At 39.0% G+C, this 13,804-nt stretch overlaps 1 protein-coding gene and 1 pseudogene across 14 annotated transcripts in view; both read left to right on the top strand.

Annotated features, from left to right (window-relative positions):
• SETDB2 (SET domain bifurcated histone lysine methyltransferase 2) overlaps window positions 1-13,804 on the top strand; it is a 75,297-nt gene that overhangs the window by 33,243 nt on the left and 28,250 nt on the right. For 8 of the 14 annotated variants that reach the window (XM_070578166.1, XM_008538798.2, XM_008538796.2 and 5 more), the window contains 6 exons: window positions 216-435; window positions 972-1,071; window positions 2,362-2,452; window positions 5,272-5,612; window positions 8,983-9,071; window positions 9,908-12,957. In XM_070578166.1, the coding sequence (XP_070434267.1) occupies window positions 216-435; window positions 972-1,071; window positions 2,362-2,452; window positions 5,272-5,612; window positions 8,983-9,071; window positions 9,908-10,025 (959 nt within the window). In that variant the 3' untranslated portion in view covers window positions 10,026-12,957. Of the gene's footprint in view, window positions 1-215; window positions 436-971; window positions 1,072-2,361; window positions 2,453-5,271; window positions 5,613-8,982; window positions 9,072-9,907; window positions 13,490-13,804 lie in introns of those variants that run through there. The other 6 variants (XM_070578177.1, XM_070578174.1, XM_070578173.1 and 3 more) reach the window with 6 other exon arrangements.
• Window positions 7,716-8,231, top strand: LOC139076338 (small nuclear ribonucleoprotein G pseudogene; annotated as a pseudogene).

The raw sequence follows: 13,804 nt of genomic DNA, 5'->3' as shown, positions 1-13,804 counted from the left end.
GAATCCCTTGAAAGAAAATGCATAAACTTTGATTTTAATGTTATGCTAGGACTTAATATGAGAACAGTAGGGACCTATCACCACAGATTTAAATAGGCCACTTTTATAGAAAGAGTATAGGTTTTAAGTTATAAAGCATTTTTATCTAGAGATGCCCTTTTGCTGGTTAGCAATTATCTTTTGTCATGGTAAATTCTTTTACTTTTTTCATTTAGGAAGATTACTAAGCAGATCTAACACTGAGAAATCTGATGCTATTGATGAAAATGGAAAAGAAGAGAATATTATGAAAAATATGTTTTCAAAAAAGAGGAAAATAGAAGTTGCAGATTGTGAGGTTGAAGTTATCCCTTTAGAATTGGAAACACATCCTAGAAGTGCTGAGACTGAGACCTGTCCACCTAGGTTGAGTAATAATCTGAAACAGCCTGTTCCGTAAGTAAGCTCTTAGGAGGTCAGTCAGGATTGATCTGTTTATGTTATTATCAAGACTCGTTCTTTGTCTTTCCTCTTTTTCTTTCTTATTTTCTCCCCAACTCCTTTGTATCTCCTATGTATTAGTTTGCTTCACAGTTGTAAGTTTAACACTGTGAGAAATCGAGGACACTTAGATTTAAAAATCTAACCTACATACTTTATTCCATCAGTGTTCCATTTCTGGAGTTTTACCTTAAAAAGTTTATGACTTTAATCAGGTTCTTTATGGATGTCGTATCTTTTGCAGTTCTTTTTTATTTTCTATCATCATTTATTTGCAAAGCTTTTCATAGATTTTCTTCATTTTTATTAACATACTTCAGAAATGATTGACTTTAAAATATGATTATATTTCCTCCTTCTAGTGAAGGCTAGGCATAGGTCTTATTTAGATTAATTTCTAATGGGTATTTATGTAGCAGTGATATTATCTATAATTCAAGATCCAGTAAAGAGAAGTTTTAGTGATATGCAGACTTTCTTTTCCTTTTCAGAGAAATGAAATGTAACAATACTTCAAGAATTCAATATCATTCAGTCATTAGAAGTCCTAAAGCCAAGACAGCCTTTATTCAACGCAATGGGGAAAAGATGGTAAAAACTGCAAAATGCAAATTGGGCCCTTCTGAGAACATTAACTATTATCTCTCCTTTCTATGTTTTACTTAGTTTAGATTGTTTGTGTTACTTAATTATGTGTAGGATTTCTTTTATTGTTTTGGAATGGGTGTACAGTTGAAGTATGAGGACCATGTTTTATTTACTTAGTATCCTCCATGGTGGTTGGCATGTTCCCACGTTAGATATATAAGGAGAATGCTAGTTATGATCTGACAGTGTGTTCCACTGAGCCTGAGACCTATCCAGTTCTGAGAATTTGTAGGAGAAGCTAAAGTATTCAAGAGTTGATAGTGATACATAATAAGAAAAAGAGTGGAGTAATTAGAAGCAGAGAAAGGTGCAGGAAAAAGAACAGAGGCAGACATAATGGTAGTTCACTGTAGGGCTTGTTGATGAAAAATAAAAACTCCGCCCTAGGTGGTGTGCAAATATTTTCCCTCTGCCTGGTGACATACAGAGGGTGCTTCCTCAGTATCACATAATTATGAAAAGATAGAGCTGTGGGATCACATAGGCCCAGGTTTGACTTCCAGCTTTGCTTCTTTCTACCTAAGTGACATCTCCATATCTATTTTTCTTTAACTATAAATTGAGGGTAATAGTATCTATCTCAGAGTTAAGAGGATTAAATGAGATAAACACCAAAACTTTGTGTAGCACAATGCTTGACACCCAACTAAGTGCTCAATAAATGTTGACCATTTAAGTACTTGAATAGTAATAACAATGGTCAGCATTAGTGAGCAGTTAGTTGAGTGCCAAGCATTGTGCTACGCATACACCCTTTTTAAAAGTTACTGCCATTTAGAGTGACTGCAGTGTCTACAATGCATAAATATAGGCAACTCCTTTAACCGTTTCTTTGAAGCAGAAACTAGCCAAAGAGTGTTTTGTCCTTGCACATCTTATAGTTGAAGCCAAATTTATAATCTGGTGTCAGAATTGAGGGATATAGACAGACGTATTTGAATTTTATTTTGAATTTTAATGTCTAAATACATTTAATGCCTAAAGACAGTCTTTACAGTCTTTATAGCTGTGGCTTACTAAACTATCTAGAAGTAGAATACAACCAAAAGGGCTCCATCGCTCCAAAGATTCCTTATGATATCAGCTTTGTGGCTTTCAAAACTAATCTAGTAGATACGATTAGTTTGTATGAAGTTTATGAAGATTGACTCTTGATAAAAGAGGCCTAACTGCTAAATTAAATTCTTTTACCTGACCTAGAAAATAAAGACATCTTCCTTGTCTTCTTTTAAGGGATTTACTTCCTCAGACTTTGTTGCCTCAGAAGATGATGGATTTAAACCAACCCAAGTACATCTGAACTCTAAAGCCATGGAAACGAAAAGTAGGCTTTGTTTAACTCTGTAATTGCCTGCCTCTTCAGCCTTTTTGTCTCTCTTGCTCAATACCTGTGGCTCGTTTTCTCAGACTCCATAACAAACATGCTGCATTCTTCATAAAAGTTACTACTTGTCTTGATCAAAGGTTGGCAAACTATGGTTTGTAGGCCAAATCTGGTGGCCCACCACCTGTTTATCTATGGCCCATGAGCAAAGACGATTTTTACCTTTTTAAATAACTGGAAAAAATGAGAATAACGATATTTCATGACATTTGAAAATTATATGAAATTATCATTTCAGTGTTAATAAATAAAGTTTTATTGGAACATAGCCACACTGACTTGTTTAGATATTGTCTCTGACTACTTCTGTACTGTAGCAGCAGAGCTGAATAGTCACAACAGACCATATGGCCCACAAAGCCGAAAATATTTTCTATTTGGCCCCTTACAGACCTTTGCCGACCCCTGGTCTAGATGCCAACAGTGATCTGATGCGTGGTAGGAAGGAGTGGGGTGGACAGCTCTGAGCCTATATAGTCCACCATGTCATCTATGGCTTTGGAAGCACTGTCCAAAGCAGCCATTTCCTAACTCTTTGTTTGGGGCTCCTTTAAAAACAAAGACACATGATTCTCCTGCAGTACTACAACCAGTGCTGCTGCAGGGGATGCTCAGTAAAAATATTGCTACCCTGAGTGCTTGTCTTTAAGTGTTGCTGGTCCTGCCACAGTTACTATTACAACCTGGCAAACCTGGATTTTGGTACTTTTGCATTTCACTAATCCCTCAGTGGAGAGATATTACTGAGAGATGACCCTTTTTGAAGAGCTGCCCAGCCTTTGCCTCTTCTCCCTTTAAGCTTCCTTACCCCTGCACCTCCAACTCCCAACCTGGTCTTAAAGGATGGAGATTGGGAGAGGCAAGGCAGCTCCTTGACAGAAAAGGTCTATCGAGAAAGGGCATTTATGTATTACAATTATTTCACCATTGTAGGGGAGGAAAATCTCTTCCTCTACCTATCTTGGGTTGTCTAGCTGGATCCCTGTAAATTAGACTGAGAGAAGATAGATTGACAAGAGAAAAACAAATAGAAGTTTATCACCATGTATTACCATTACCATGTGTACCATATATATAGTTCATGGGAATACGCAGAGATAGTAACTCAAAGAAGTGGCTTAGAACTCCAGCTTATCTAGCATCTTAGCCAAAGAATACTTCTGTAGAGATGTGTGTGTGAGTGTGAATGTGAGAGTGTGAGAGGAAGATTGGCCCTGAGCCAACACCTGTTGCCAATCTTCCTTTTTTTGCTTGAGGAAGATTGTTGCTGAGCTAACTTCTATGCCAGTCTTCCTCTATTTTATGTGGGATGCTGCCACAGCATGGCGTGATGAGTGGTGCTAGGTCTGTGCCCGGGATCTGAGCCTGTGAACTCTAGGCCACCAAAGCGGAATGTGCGAATTTAACCACCATGCCACTGGGCTGGTCCCAGAACAATACATTTTTAGAGCAGCAACAACGCAAAGGAAAAGGACCTTGAGTCTCTAGGGGCAGTAAATTGTAGGGAGGCAATATATGGAAAAGCAATGGTAGATAAAGGCTAGTTAGTAAAATCTGTTATATAGATTCCTCTGGTTCAGTCTCCAGGCTGATAAAGGTGTAAAGTTGTCTCCTGTGATTAACTTTCATCCTTCCTGGTAGGAAGGACACCTTTGTAAATTTGTGTCCTGCTTTTAGGCAGATAGAGGAAGAGCAGAGCTTTTCCTGCGTATGCTGCTTAATTGCCCTTAGCTCAAAATAATTCTTATGTCAAAAAGGCATATTTTGGGATGACATATTCTGATTTCCTTCAGCATTTAATGCACGTGAGCTATAATGAGTACTATTGCTTTTGTTTTTTTGTCGTTTTCGTTGACCACTACTATGTATATAGCAGGCACTACGAAAATCAGTTATGTACTATTATGTCTCACAAGTAACCCATGATTAACATACGAGAATATGTAGGAATAATAGCCAGCAACAGTAATGATTAAATCAAGAACACTAATTTTAGAGAAACAGAATTTCTTTGTGCCACTGAGTTAGGTGGCACAAGTGATATTTTTAAAATAAATGACTTTACTTATTCCGTTGGACATGCATTCATACTTTTGAATATTCTCAAAAAACTATTTCCATTATTAGATAAAAATCATTAAGCAGTTCATCATCTTCTAAAGTATTATTGTTTGTAAAAGAGTAATTATTGAATGATTGTCTAGCAAAAACACCAAATGCTAATCTGTACAAAACCCATAGCAACATAGTTATTGCTGTTGGCACTTGTAGAGGGTCAGTGACCCCAACGGGTGTTCTCAGGGCTTTCATTTGTGTCTTAAAGGCCTGGAGTGCTCCCTGAGCACTCACTGTGTTGTAGCTGTTTAGAATATTCTTAAATGCACATTCCAAAGTTGAAGAGAGGTAAGTCAGTTTGAGGAGTAGAGATTAAATACAGTAACAGGAAGCAACATATGTAGATTCTTAAAAAGGCAAAAAAGGCACTCTTATGTAGTAGGAAGAAAGCAGACTTTGGAGCCAGACATTTCTGGGTTTGTTACCCCACTTATTATTATTGCTGGTCAGGTGAATCCCGTAACCCTCAGAGGCTCAAAGTTTTCATTTGTAAAATTGGAGTACTACCTACCTTAACACATTTTGAAGATTACCTTAACACATTTTGAAGATTAAAGCAACTAGCATTTTATTAGTATTGTTAATCTCAGCACTATTGCTCAGCCAATATATTTCCTGACAATTCCTTCCAAAATGTTTACTAGAGGACTCAAGCTCAAACCAAATTGAAGATTCCGAAGACAATCTGCTGATTGAATCAGATGTGATAGATATAACTAAAGGTAGAGAAGAAACTCCACCAGGGGGCAGATGTAACCAAGCAACCACATTGGATAATCAGAATATTATAAAGGAGTTTGAGGTTCAAATACAAAAGCCCCAAGAGGAAAAATCTCCAGCATGTCAAAACCAGCAGGTCTTTTGTGATAAAGAGTTGCCAAGTGAAACCAAGAATACTTCATCTGATTCTCTAAAGAAGTTCAATAAAGGGAATGTGTTTTTATTGGATGCCACAAAAGAAGGAAATGTGGGCCGCTTCCTTAATGTGAGTATATGGGCTGAGATTCACATTTCTAAACAACTTTTTTTCTATGCTTTTTAACAAAATCATGAGGAAAATATGATTAACAGACTCTAAAGCCAGACTACCTGGATTAGAATGCCAGTGACCTCCACTTATATGACCTTGGGCATGTTAGCTGACCTCTCTATGCCTTATTTCCCACATTTATAATATGGAGATAATAATAATAATAACTGTCTTCATAGGATGTTGTGAAGATTAAGTGAATTATATATATAAAGTGCTTAAACGGTACCTAGGACATAGTAAACATTTGCCTAAAAAAACTAGAAGAAATGGTATATAAGAAAACTATTTATGTTTATTGAAAGGTTTTCAAGATTTGTTACTTCCAAAAAATCACAGTGGGACACAGAATAAGTTTCTCTCTTGAGTCTTATGTAATACAATAGGTCTTATTCAAAAATGCCTCTAAATGGCCAAAAAAAATCAGTTGGAGGTATTTATGTTTTATTTACTCTTAAGTTTTTAATTTTTTTAATTAATTAATTTGTTTATTTTTTGACGAAGATTAGCCCTGAGCTAACTACTGCTAATCCTCCTCCTTTTGCTGACGAAGACTGGCCCTGAGCTAACATCCATGGCCATCTTCCTCTACTTTATATGTGGGATGCCCACCACAGCATGGCTTTTGCCAAGCGGTGCCATGTCTGCAGCCCAGATCCAAACCGGTGAACCCCAGGCCACCGAGAAGCAGAACGTGCAAACTTAACTGCTGCGCCACAGGGCCGGCCCCATATTTACTCTAAGTTTTGAATGTTCTAGTGGCTTGGTGTAGAAAATCAGTACATTTATCAGAATATTGCATTTTACTATCTTACTCTTTTTTCCCCCCAAACCATAGTCATTTTCTGTTTGTGTATATGTTTGGGATATATGTAATGAGATTTATTTTCACTTATACTGAGAAATATTTATGATTCCTCTGATTTTAAGGTTAATTGATACTTAAGACTCCGGTTATTTTCATGATAAGAGGTATAATTTGTATTGTTGGTCATATCTCCTGTGTAGGGTGGAACTGGACTTATCTTGTGGCTTTCCCATTGGACTCCTATCCTGTCCTGTGTCTTAGCATCATATGTGGTTATCAAAGAATGTGTGGTCCCAGGAATCCTCTAGGGAAAAAAAGCCCTTCAACCCCTTCAATACTGCCCTTCAGCCTCCAGTCCCAGTGTCTCTATAGTCTCTCCTGTGTTTGGCGAACGGGACCATGTGGAAGCTGTGACCCACCTAATCAGGAGCTGAGCGAGGCCCTGCTGCATGCCTCCTGCTCTCTGGGTTCCACTTTGTCCTTGCTTATCATATCTGAGAGAGTGAAGAGGAGTCATGGAAGGAGGCTGAGAACTTTTATCCCCTCCACACATCCTTTGGAAAAGTTCATTCTAGCACACAGACCTGGATATGGCCTTAATTTCTCTCTTTGATCTCTATTAGAGCTCTTCTTCTTCCCTGTGGGGTGGAATTAGTGGGATGGGCAACCTTGACTTTTCCCTTAAAATAACAGTGAAGAAAGGGAAGCATGTGTGGCCTGTCATTGTTACAGGCATTCCCTTTGACACCTTTAAGGTAAGCTCAACGCCTCTTTAAAGTGTGGCCTTTGAATGGTTTGAAATTTATATGCAGTGATAATTTTACATGTAATTCAGCTGCCGTCAGAAGAGAAAATATTCTTAAATCAGAAAATCTTTAAAACCAAAGAGGTTTTTCCTTGCTAGGTGAATTTGCTTATTTGGCTTATTTCTTTTTGTCTCTCCTAGTTAGCAGTCTACTTGGTTAACAGGCAATAGAATCTTCTCCTCCCTTCTTCTGTCCCCCAAATGCTGTTCTCTATTCCACTTTGACTGCTTTTACACTATCACCAAACACCTCAGGAGCTGTTAAACATGTCGTGGGAGCGGTTAAAGAAGGATCTCCAGGAAAGGACTGTCATGGCTTTATTTCCTGTCGGTTATGTTGAATGGTGGCTGCACCAGAACAGTATGGTTGGTGTCACCTCTCCTAGTCAGCACATGAGCCAGGTCCCTCCCTTGTTTGTAGAAGGGAAAAAAACAGGGCTTTTCTTTCTTTAATTCAATTTTTTTGTATAAATAATATAGTCACATGATTTAAAAATTGAAATAAAATAAAAGCCATACAGAATACATGCAGCCAAACAGAATTCTGTTTCAAAGTAGCTCTGAGCCTGCCGAGTAGACACCATGAGTAAAGCTCACTGGCCCAAATTGAAAAAATGTATGGACAAGAAGTTATCATTGAAATTAAATGGTGGCAGACATGTCCAAGGAATATTGCTGGGATGTGATCCCTTTATGAATCTGGTGATAGATGAATGTGTGGAGATGGCAGCTGGTGGGCAACAGAACAATGTTGGCATGGTGGTAATAGGAGGAAATTGTATCATCATGTTGGAAGACTTGGAAAAGGATAAATAATGGTTGTGTTCAGCAGAGAAATCAGTTGGTCCCCCCTTCCAAAGGGCCTGTTTGACTATAATGTAAAGCTCAGGTCATATACATTCTTCATATTAAACTTTTTTGTTTTGTTAAAAAAAGAAAAACATACCTTGAGAAATACTGCACCCCCATTCATGCCTGCCCCTACTCTACCCTCTATAGTAAAATTATTTTTATTAGCTTATTTTGTATTCTTAAAAAGTGTTTCTTCGTGCAAATACAAGTAAATATAAATATGTGTTCTTATTTCTCCCCTTTTCTTACATAAAAGATAGTATATTATATTCACTGTCCTACACCTTGTTTTTTAAATTAACAATATACCCTGGGATCTTTCCATATCAGGAGACAGACAGCTCATTCTTTTTGTTTGTTTGATCTGTTTATAGCTTTATAGAATTCCATTGTGTGGATATACCAAAGTTTACTTAACCACTCCTCTATAGATAGACATTTAGATTGTTTCTAAATTTTTACTGTTAAAATCAGTGCTCAGTGAATAATCTTGCACATAGGTACATGTTCAGATGTATCTGTAGAATACATTCCCAGATATGGAATTGCTGAATCAAAGGATAAATGCATTTATAATAATGGTAAGTACTGGCAAATTGTCTCTTATAGGTGTTTGTACCATTTTGCATTTCTACCAGCAAGATACAAGAGTGTCAAAACAGGGCTTTTCTGAATGGGTTCCTACTATAAACAGAATTCCAATGAGCTATGATATTTTATTATATATTATCAAAAAAAAGGAAAGAAACAAAAATAAGTGAGTTGTGTTGGAAACAGAATGGTATTGTAATGCTTCAAAGAACAAGGCATCAAACTTTATGTTGTATCTAACCTCTGTGTTTAATTCTTTTTTTTAACAGCATAGTTGTTGTCCAAATCTTTTGGTACAGAATGTTTTTGTAGAAACACATGATAAGAATTTTCCACTGGTGGCGTTCTTCACTAACAGGTTTGAATTTTTTTAATATGATTTCATTTTGAAATTGTGACTTTAAAAATAACAATAGAAAAATATAAAAAGAAGGTATGTGCTATAGCCCCTCATATCTGGTACGCCAGAATATTCAATTATCCCAAACTGTTCCTAGTCAATAAAATTTAAACAGCTGAAATTTCAATTCTTATATCCTCGTAGAATTAAAACCTGAAAAGGCTAAGGATGGCAGGTCTCACCCAGTTCAATTCAGGGAATAAATGATGCAGAGTGTTAGATCTTCTGTAAGTCAGAACTGCCCCCAACTACCACACTCCAGGCTCATCACATCACCGGGTTTCACTGTTTGCAAAACACTTCCTTCCTCATGGATAATGACTAGTTTCTTCTTACTTAGGATTTTAGTAGATTTGAAATAAAATTGATTTTTCTTAATAAAAGAGTATTCCTAGGGGCCGGCCCGGTGGCGCAGCAGTTAAATGTGCACTTTCCACTTCAGCTGCCCAGGGTTCACCGGTTTGGATCCCAGGTGTGGACATGGCACCGCATGACAAGCCATGCTGTGGCAGGCGTCCCACGTATAAAGTAGAGGAAGAAGTGCACAGATGTTAGCTCAGGGCCAGTCTTCGTCAGCAAAAAGAGGAGGATTGATGGGAGATGTTAGCTCAGGGTTAATCTTCCTCAAATAAATAAATAAAAGAGTATTCCTAATGGGTGGGTGTTGTAGAGAGAGAATAAATCATTTTTGAGGAAGGTTAAGGATGTTAATATGAAATTGGTATAATCAAGTTTGGTTCATTTTGTAGTTATTCAAGGTAATTTATGATTATTTTTTGATTTCTACCTTCTAGGTATGTGAAAGCCAGAACAGAGCTAACTTGGGATTATGGTTATGAAGCTGGGACTATGCCTGAGAAAGAAATCCTCTGCCAATGTGGGGTTAATAAATGTAGAAAGAAAATATTATAAATCTGTAGCTAATGCCTGTTAACGAAACTAGCTTATCAAGCTGGAATTAGAGCAATGCAAGAGAACCCTCAGTCGTCAGTGGAACTAATTTAAGTTGTGTCCATCAGGAGAATTCCTTGCAGTTTGCCCTCATCGTGGGGGTTCATTTGCGTGACTTAGAGATGCCAGGAACAGAATAAGGGCGTTTTCAAACGCATATGGTATCCCTTGATTCTTACTGCTGTTCAACTTTACATGAGTAGGATGGAAGTGTATATTTTATATGAAGTACCACTGTACAATTTGTAACTTATTTGTAAATTATCTATTAAGAAAAACAAATGTCACAATAGAATTCAGCTGTTCTTATTGTTCTTATTGCTTTTGTGATTATCATCTTTGAGTTCATACCCCTGGAGGGCCACATTTCACATCTTTATTTAGAAAATTTATGTATGTTTAATTCCTGGCAAATAATTTACTATTATGAGCCATAAGGTGGGCAGCAGAGCCTGAGGAACATGTAAAAACTAACTTTATACACACTACTTCCAAGTATTTTGGCGCTAGTTGGAGAAGCTATATCTGGTCCATGAAACACTGTCCCATGAAACCATTCCCCTATGGGGAAGCTTTTGGTAAACTCTTTGAAATTAAGCTTCTTTTCCATGGATTCTCTTTACTCCTTCAATACAAGCACAGACAGGAAAAGAGGGAATAAAAACCTAGAGTAATTGGAATATTTTTGTTCTAGATAGAGTTGAGCCATAAGAAAAGGAAACCTAGAAACTAGCCAGACTTGGATTATTTAGGCCAGAAAGAATTGTACTGGGCAAGAACTTTACTTAAAAAACAAAATTCTACTGAGCTGTAAAGTCTGAAACAGCCTCTTGGTCTCTCCTGGTCATGATGGACAAATTGTTTTTCTAGTGAAAAAGAGAAAGAGCTACTTTGCTATAGGTTACCCAGCCCTGAGCATCTAGTGGAAAGGGGACTGGGAATCTCCAAGAGTTAAAACTAATTTTATCTATAACAAAGATGTACCTTTAGCTGCCAGGAACTTCCCCCTTGGAACCAGGATGGGAATACTGGCTCAAAAATGAGTAATTAAAAGTTCTGGTTTTTGAGAGGTTATATATTCTTTTCTTTTTCTGAACTTGATTCTGGGTTTAGTTTGGTTACCTTTCAAACAAAAGTCTCTTCTAAGTTTGGACCCAGTTTAATTTTTAAAATATATTGAACTGTATGAAAATTTTACTTGAAATTGTTTTAGAGAGTGGGAAATCAAAGAACTAGGAAAAGGAGCAAAAGATTATAACCCAACAGCCTGATGAGGAAAATGGAGAAGTCCATTTATTATTCACAAACTAAAGAGAACACACTTGATCAATATGGGAAATACTTTTTGTGCAGAAATTCTGACATCTTAATCTGCTTCAGTCTGTACTGGCTCTCAGCTGTCATCTTCCATCAGTGTCTTAGGGATTCCCTTTGTCTCTCTTATGTCAGATCTGTTTTTGGTTAAGTCCCATTATTTTCCTTTTCCTTGGTTTACTCTCACATATTGGGTTGAAGCACATCCCCCAGTAGCTTGTGAAAAGGAAAAATGAGAGGTAAGTATTTTGAGACCTTGCATGTTTGAAAATGTTATTTTACCCTTACATTTGATTGCTATTTTGGCAGGGTATAGAATTCTCAAGTAGCCTCCATGCCCAATTTTGAAGGCATCTGCTAGCTTCCAGGGTGACTACTGGAAGTCAGATGCCATTCTGTTCCTTATCTTTTGTATATATGACCCGTTTTTCTCTCTCTTGAAGCTTATAGCATTATCTTTGTCCCAGTGTTCTGTTCCTGGTAAGGGTCCATTCTCATCCTGCATACCAGGTGCTTGGTGGGATCTTTCAATCTGAAACCTGTGTCCTTCAGTTCTGGGAAATTTTCTTGAACTATTTCTTTAATGATTCCTCATCCATTTTCTCTTTCTAGAATTCCTGTTATTCAGATGTTAGACCTCCAGGATTGGTTCTCTGATTTTCTGATTTTTTTCCTCTTTATTTCCAGCAGTGTCTTCTTGCTGTACTTTGTGGGAGATTTTCTCAACTTAATCTTCTAATTTATATTGTTTTATTTTTCTGGTCTCATATTTTTAATATTTAGAGCCCTCTTTGAATGTTCTTTTATTTAGTAACATGCTATTTTTGGTTCATGATTGCAGTATCTTCTCTCTCAGAATATACTATTTGTGTCTATACACATACACACAAATTCATTGATTCATATCTATATTTTCTTCTTCCTGCATATTCTCTGACCTCCAAGGTTTATTTCTTTGTTTGTTTTCCCTGTATGTTTCCTTTGGTCTTTGTCTTTCTATGGGCTTTCCTCAGATAGTGATCTTGGCAGTCTACTCATGCTCAAGAGTGGAACCCTAAAAAGCTGAGATTATAAACTGAGAGTGGGGGTAGGGGCTCTTCAACTGCTTGAGCATGACCTAGCTGAGCTATTCAGTCTCTAATTCAGTCTCTTTAGAATTTTCTTTTGGGCTTGACATGGAATACTCTTCCTTCCTCCTGCTTGAAGGGCAAAAAAACTTGGCTACTGGAATCTGCTTTTTTCTTTCTTTTTGCAGCCCCACTCTCTTGCTTCTGCAGTCCATTTCTCTAAGACTATCCAAGTTATCCTTCTTAATATTCCCTTTTCTACTGTCCCTAATTTGCTTCCTTTCTCTCTTTAAAACTTGCTCAAGGTGCAAGACCTCCAGAAGTTTTACTTTAATTCCGCAGCAAAGCACCAACTATTATATGCTTCTTTTCCAGAACAAAGTATTTTTTAATTTTAATTTAATTATATGCATTTATGTTCTCTAATGTATATTTGTTACATGCACTGGAAACCTCGTCTTGTATGGTGCTGTGTACCCCATGGGTGCTAAATAAAGGCTTGCGACTAGCAACTGGAATTCCGGTCCGTTAATTCTGCCTCCGTTTATGATAGGCCCGTTTAGGCCAAACTCATTGGGATACAATTCTTAGAAAAAACGAGTAAATCCTCAGAAGAGCAACAATTTCTCCAGCCGAGCCCAGGGTCTTTGGCCGCCTTTCCTCCGACTCTCGGGAAAGGGAAAGTGGCGGCAGGGTGGGGAGCGCCTGGCGTGTTTAAAAGAAAAGATTCAGATTCGGATCTGCGGAGAAAGACAGCTCCTGTGTGAACGAGAACCCCATCTGCAAACCCAGCGTGTCTCGTCGCTGGGAGTTTTCCCCTGCCCCGGGGGAACAGTCACAGCGGATTTTACGAAAACGAAACTTCGCGGCCGCCCGTGAACTTCCGGGAGCGCGGGCGCGGCGCACAGCCGGCGGGAGCCGCCGCGGACACAGCCATGGAGCCCCACGAGGAGTCCACCACGGAGCGCCCCGCGGCCTCCTGGCTCCAGCCGACCCGCGGCGCCGCCTGGGCCGAGGCGCAGGACGCGCTCCCCCGCCCCACTGGTGAGTATCGCGCGGGGGCTCGGGGCGGGGCGGGGGCCCGCAAATGCAGGGCCGGCCCCGGGCCTGCTCTCTGGCCGCGGCCGCTTCAGGGCCCGGGACCCGCCTCTCGAGCCGAGCCGCCGGGGCTGCGCTGAGGAACTTGTCTTGGCGGCCCCGTGTCCCCTCCACCGGCCGTGGGGGCCGTTTCGCAGTGGCTCTGCGCCCGCCCGCCCCACCCCCCACTGCCCAGGCCTTCCCGTAAGAAGCGAGCGTGTCTTCCGTTTCCCTCTCCCACTGCTGATGGGGCAGCCCACGGCCACTGGCCGCTCCCTTAGG

The sequence above is a fragment of the Equus przewalskii genome, chromosome 16, assembly GCF_037783145.1.
Source record: "Equus przewalskii isolate Varuska chromosome 16, EquPr2, whole genome shotgun sequence".
NCBI classification, from domain to species: Eukaryota; Metazoa; Chordata; class Mammalia; order Perissodactyla; family Equidae; genus Equus; species Equus przewalskii.
Note: the sequence above shows the minus strand (reverse complement) of the source record. Positions and strands in the feature narration are given on the sequence as shown.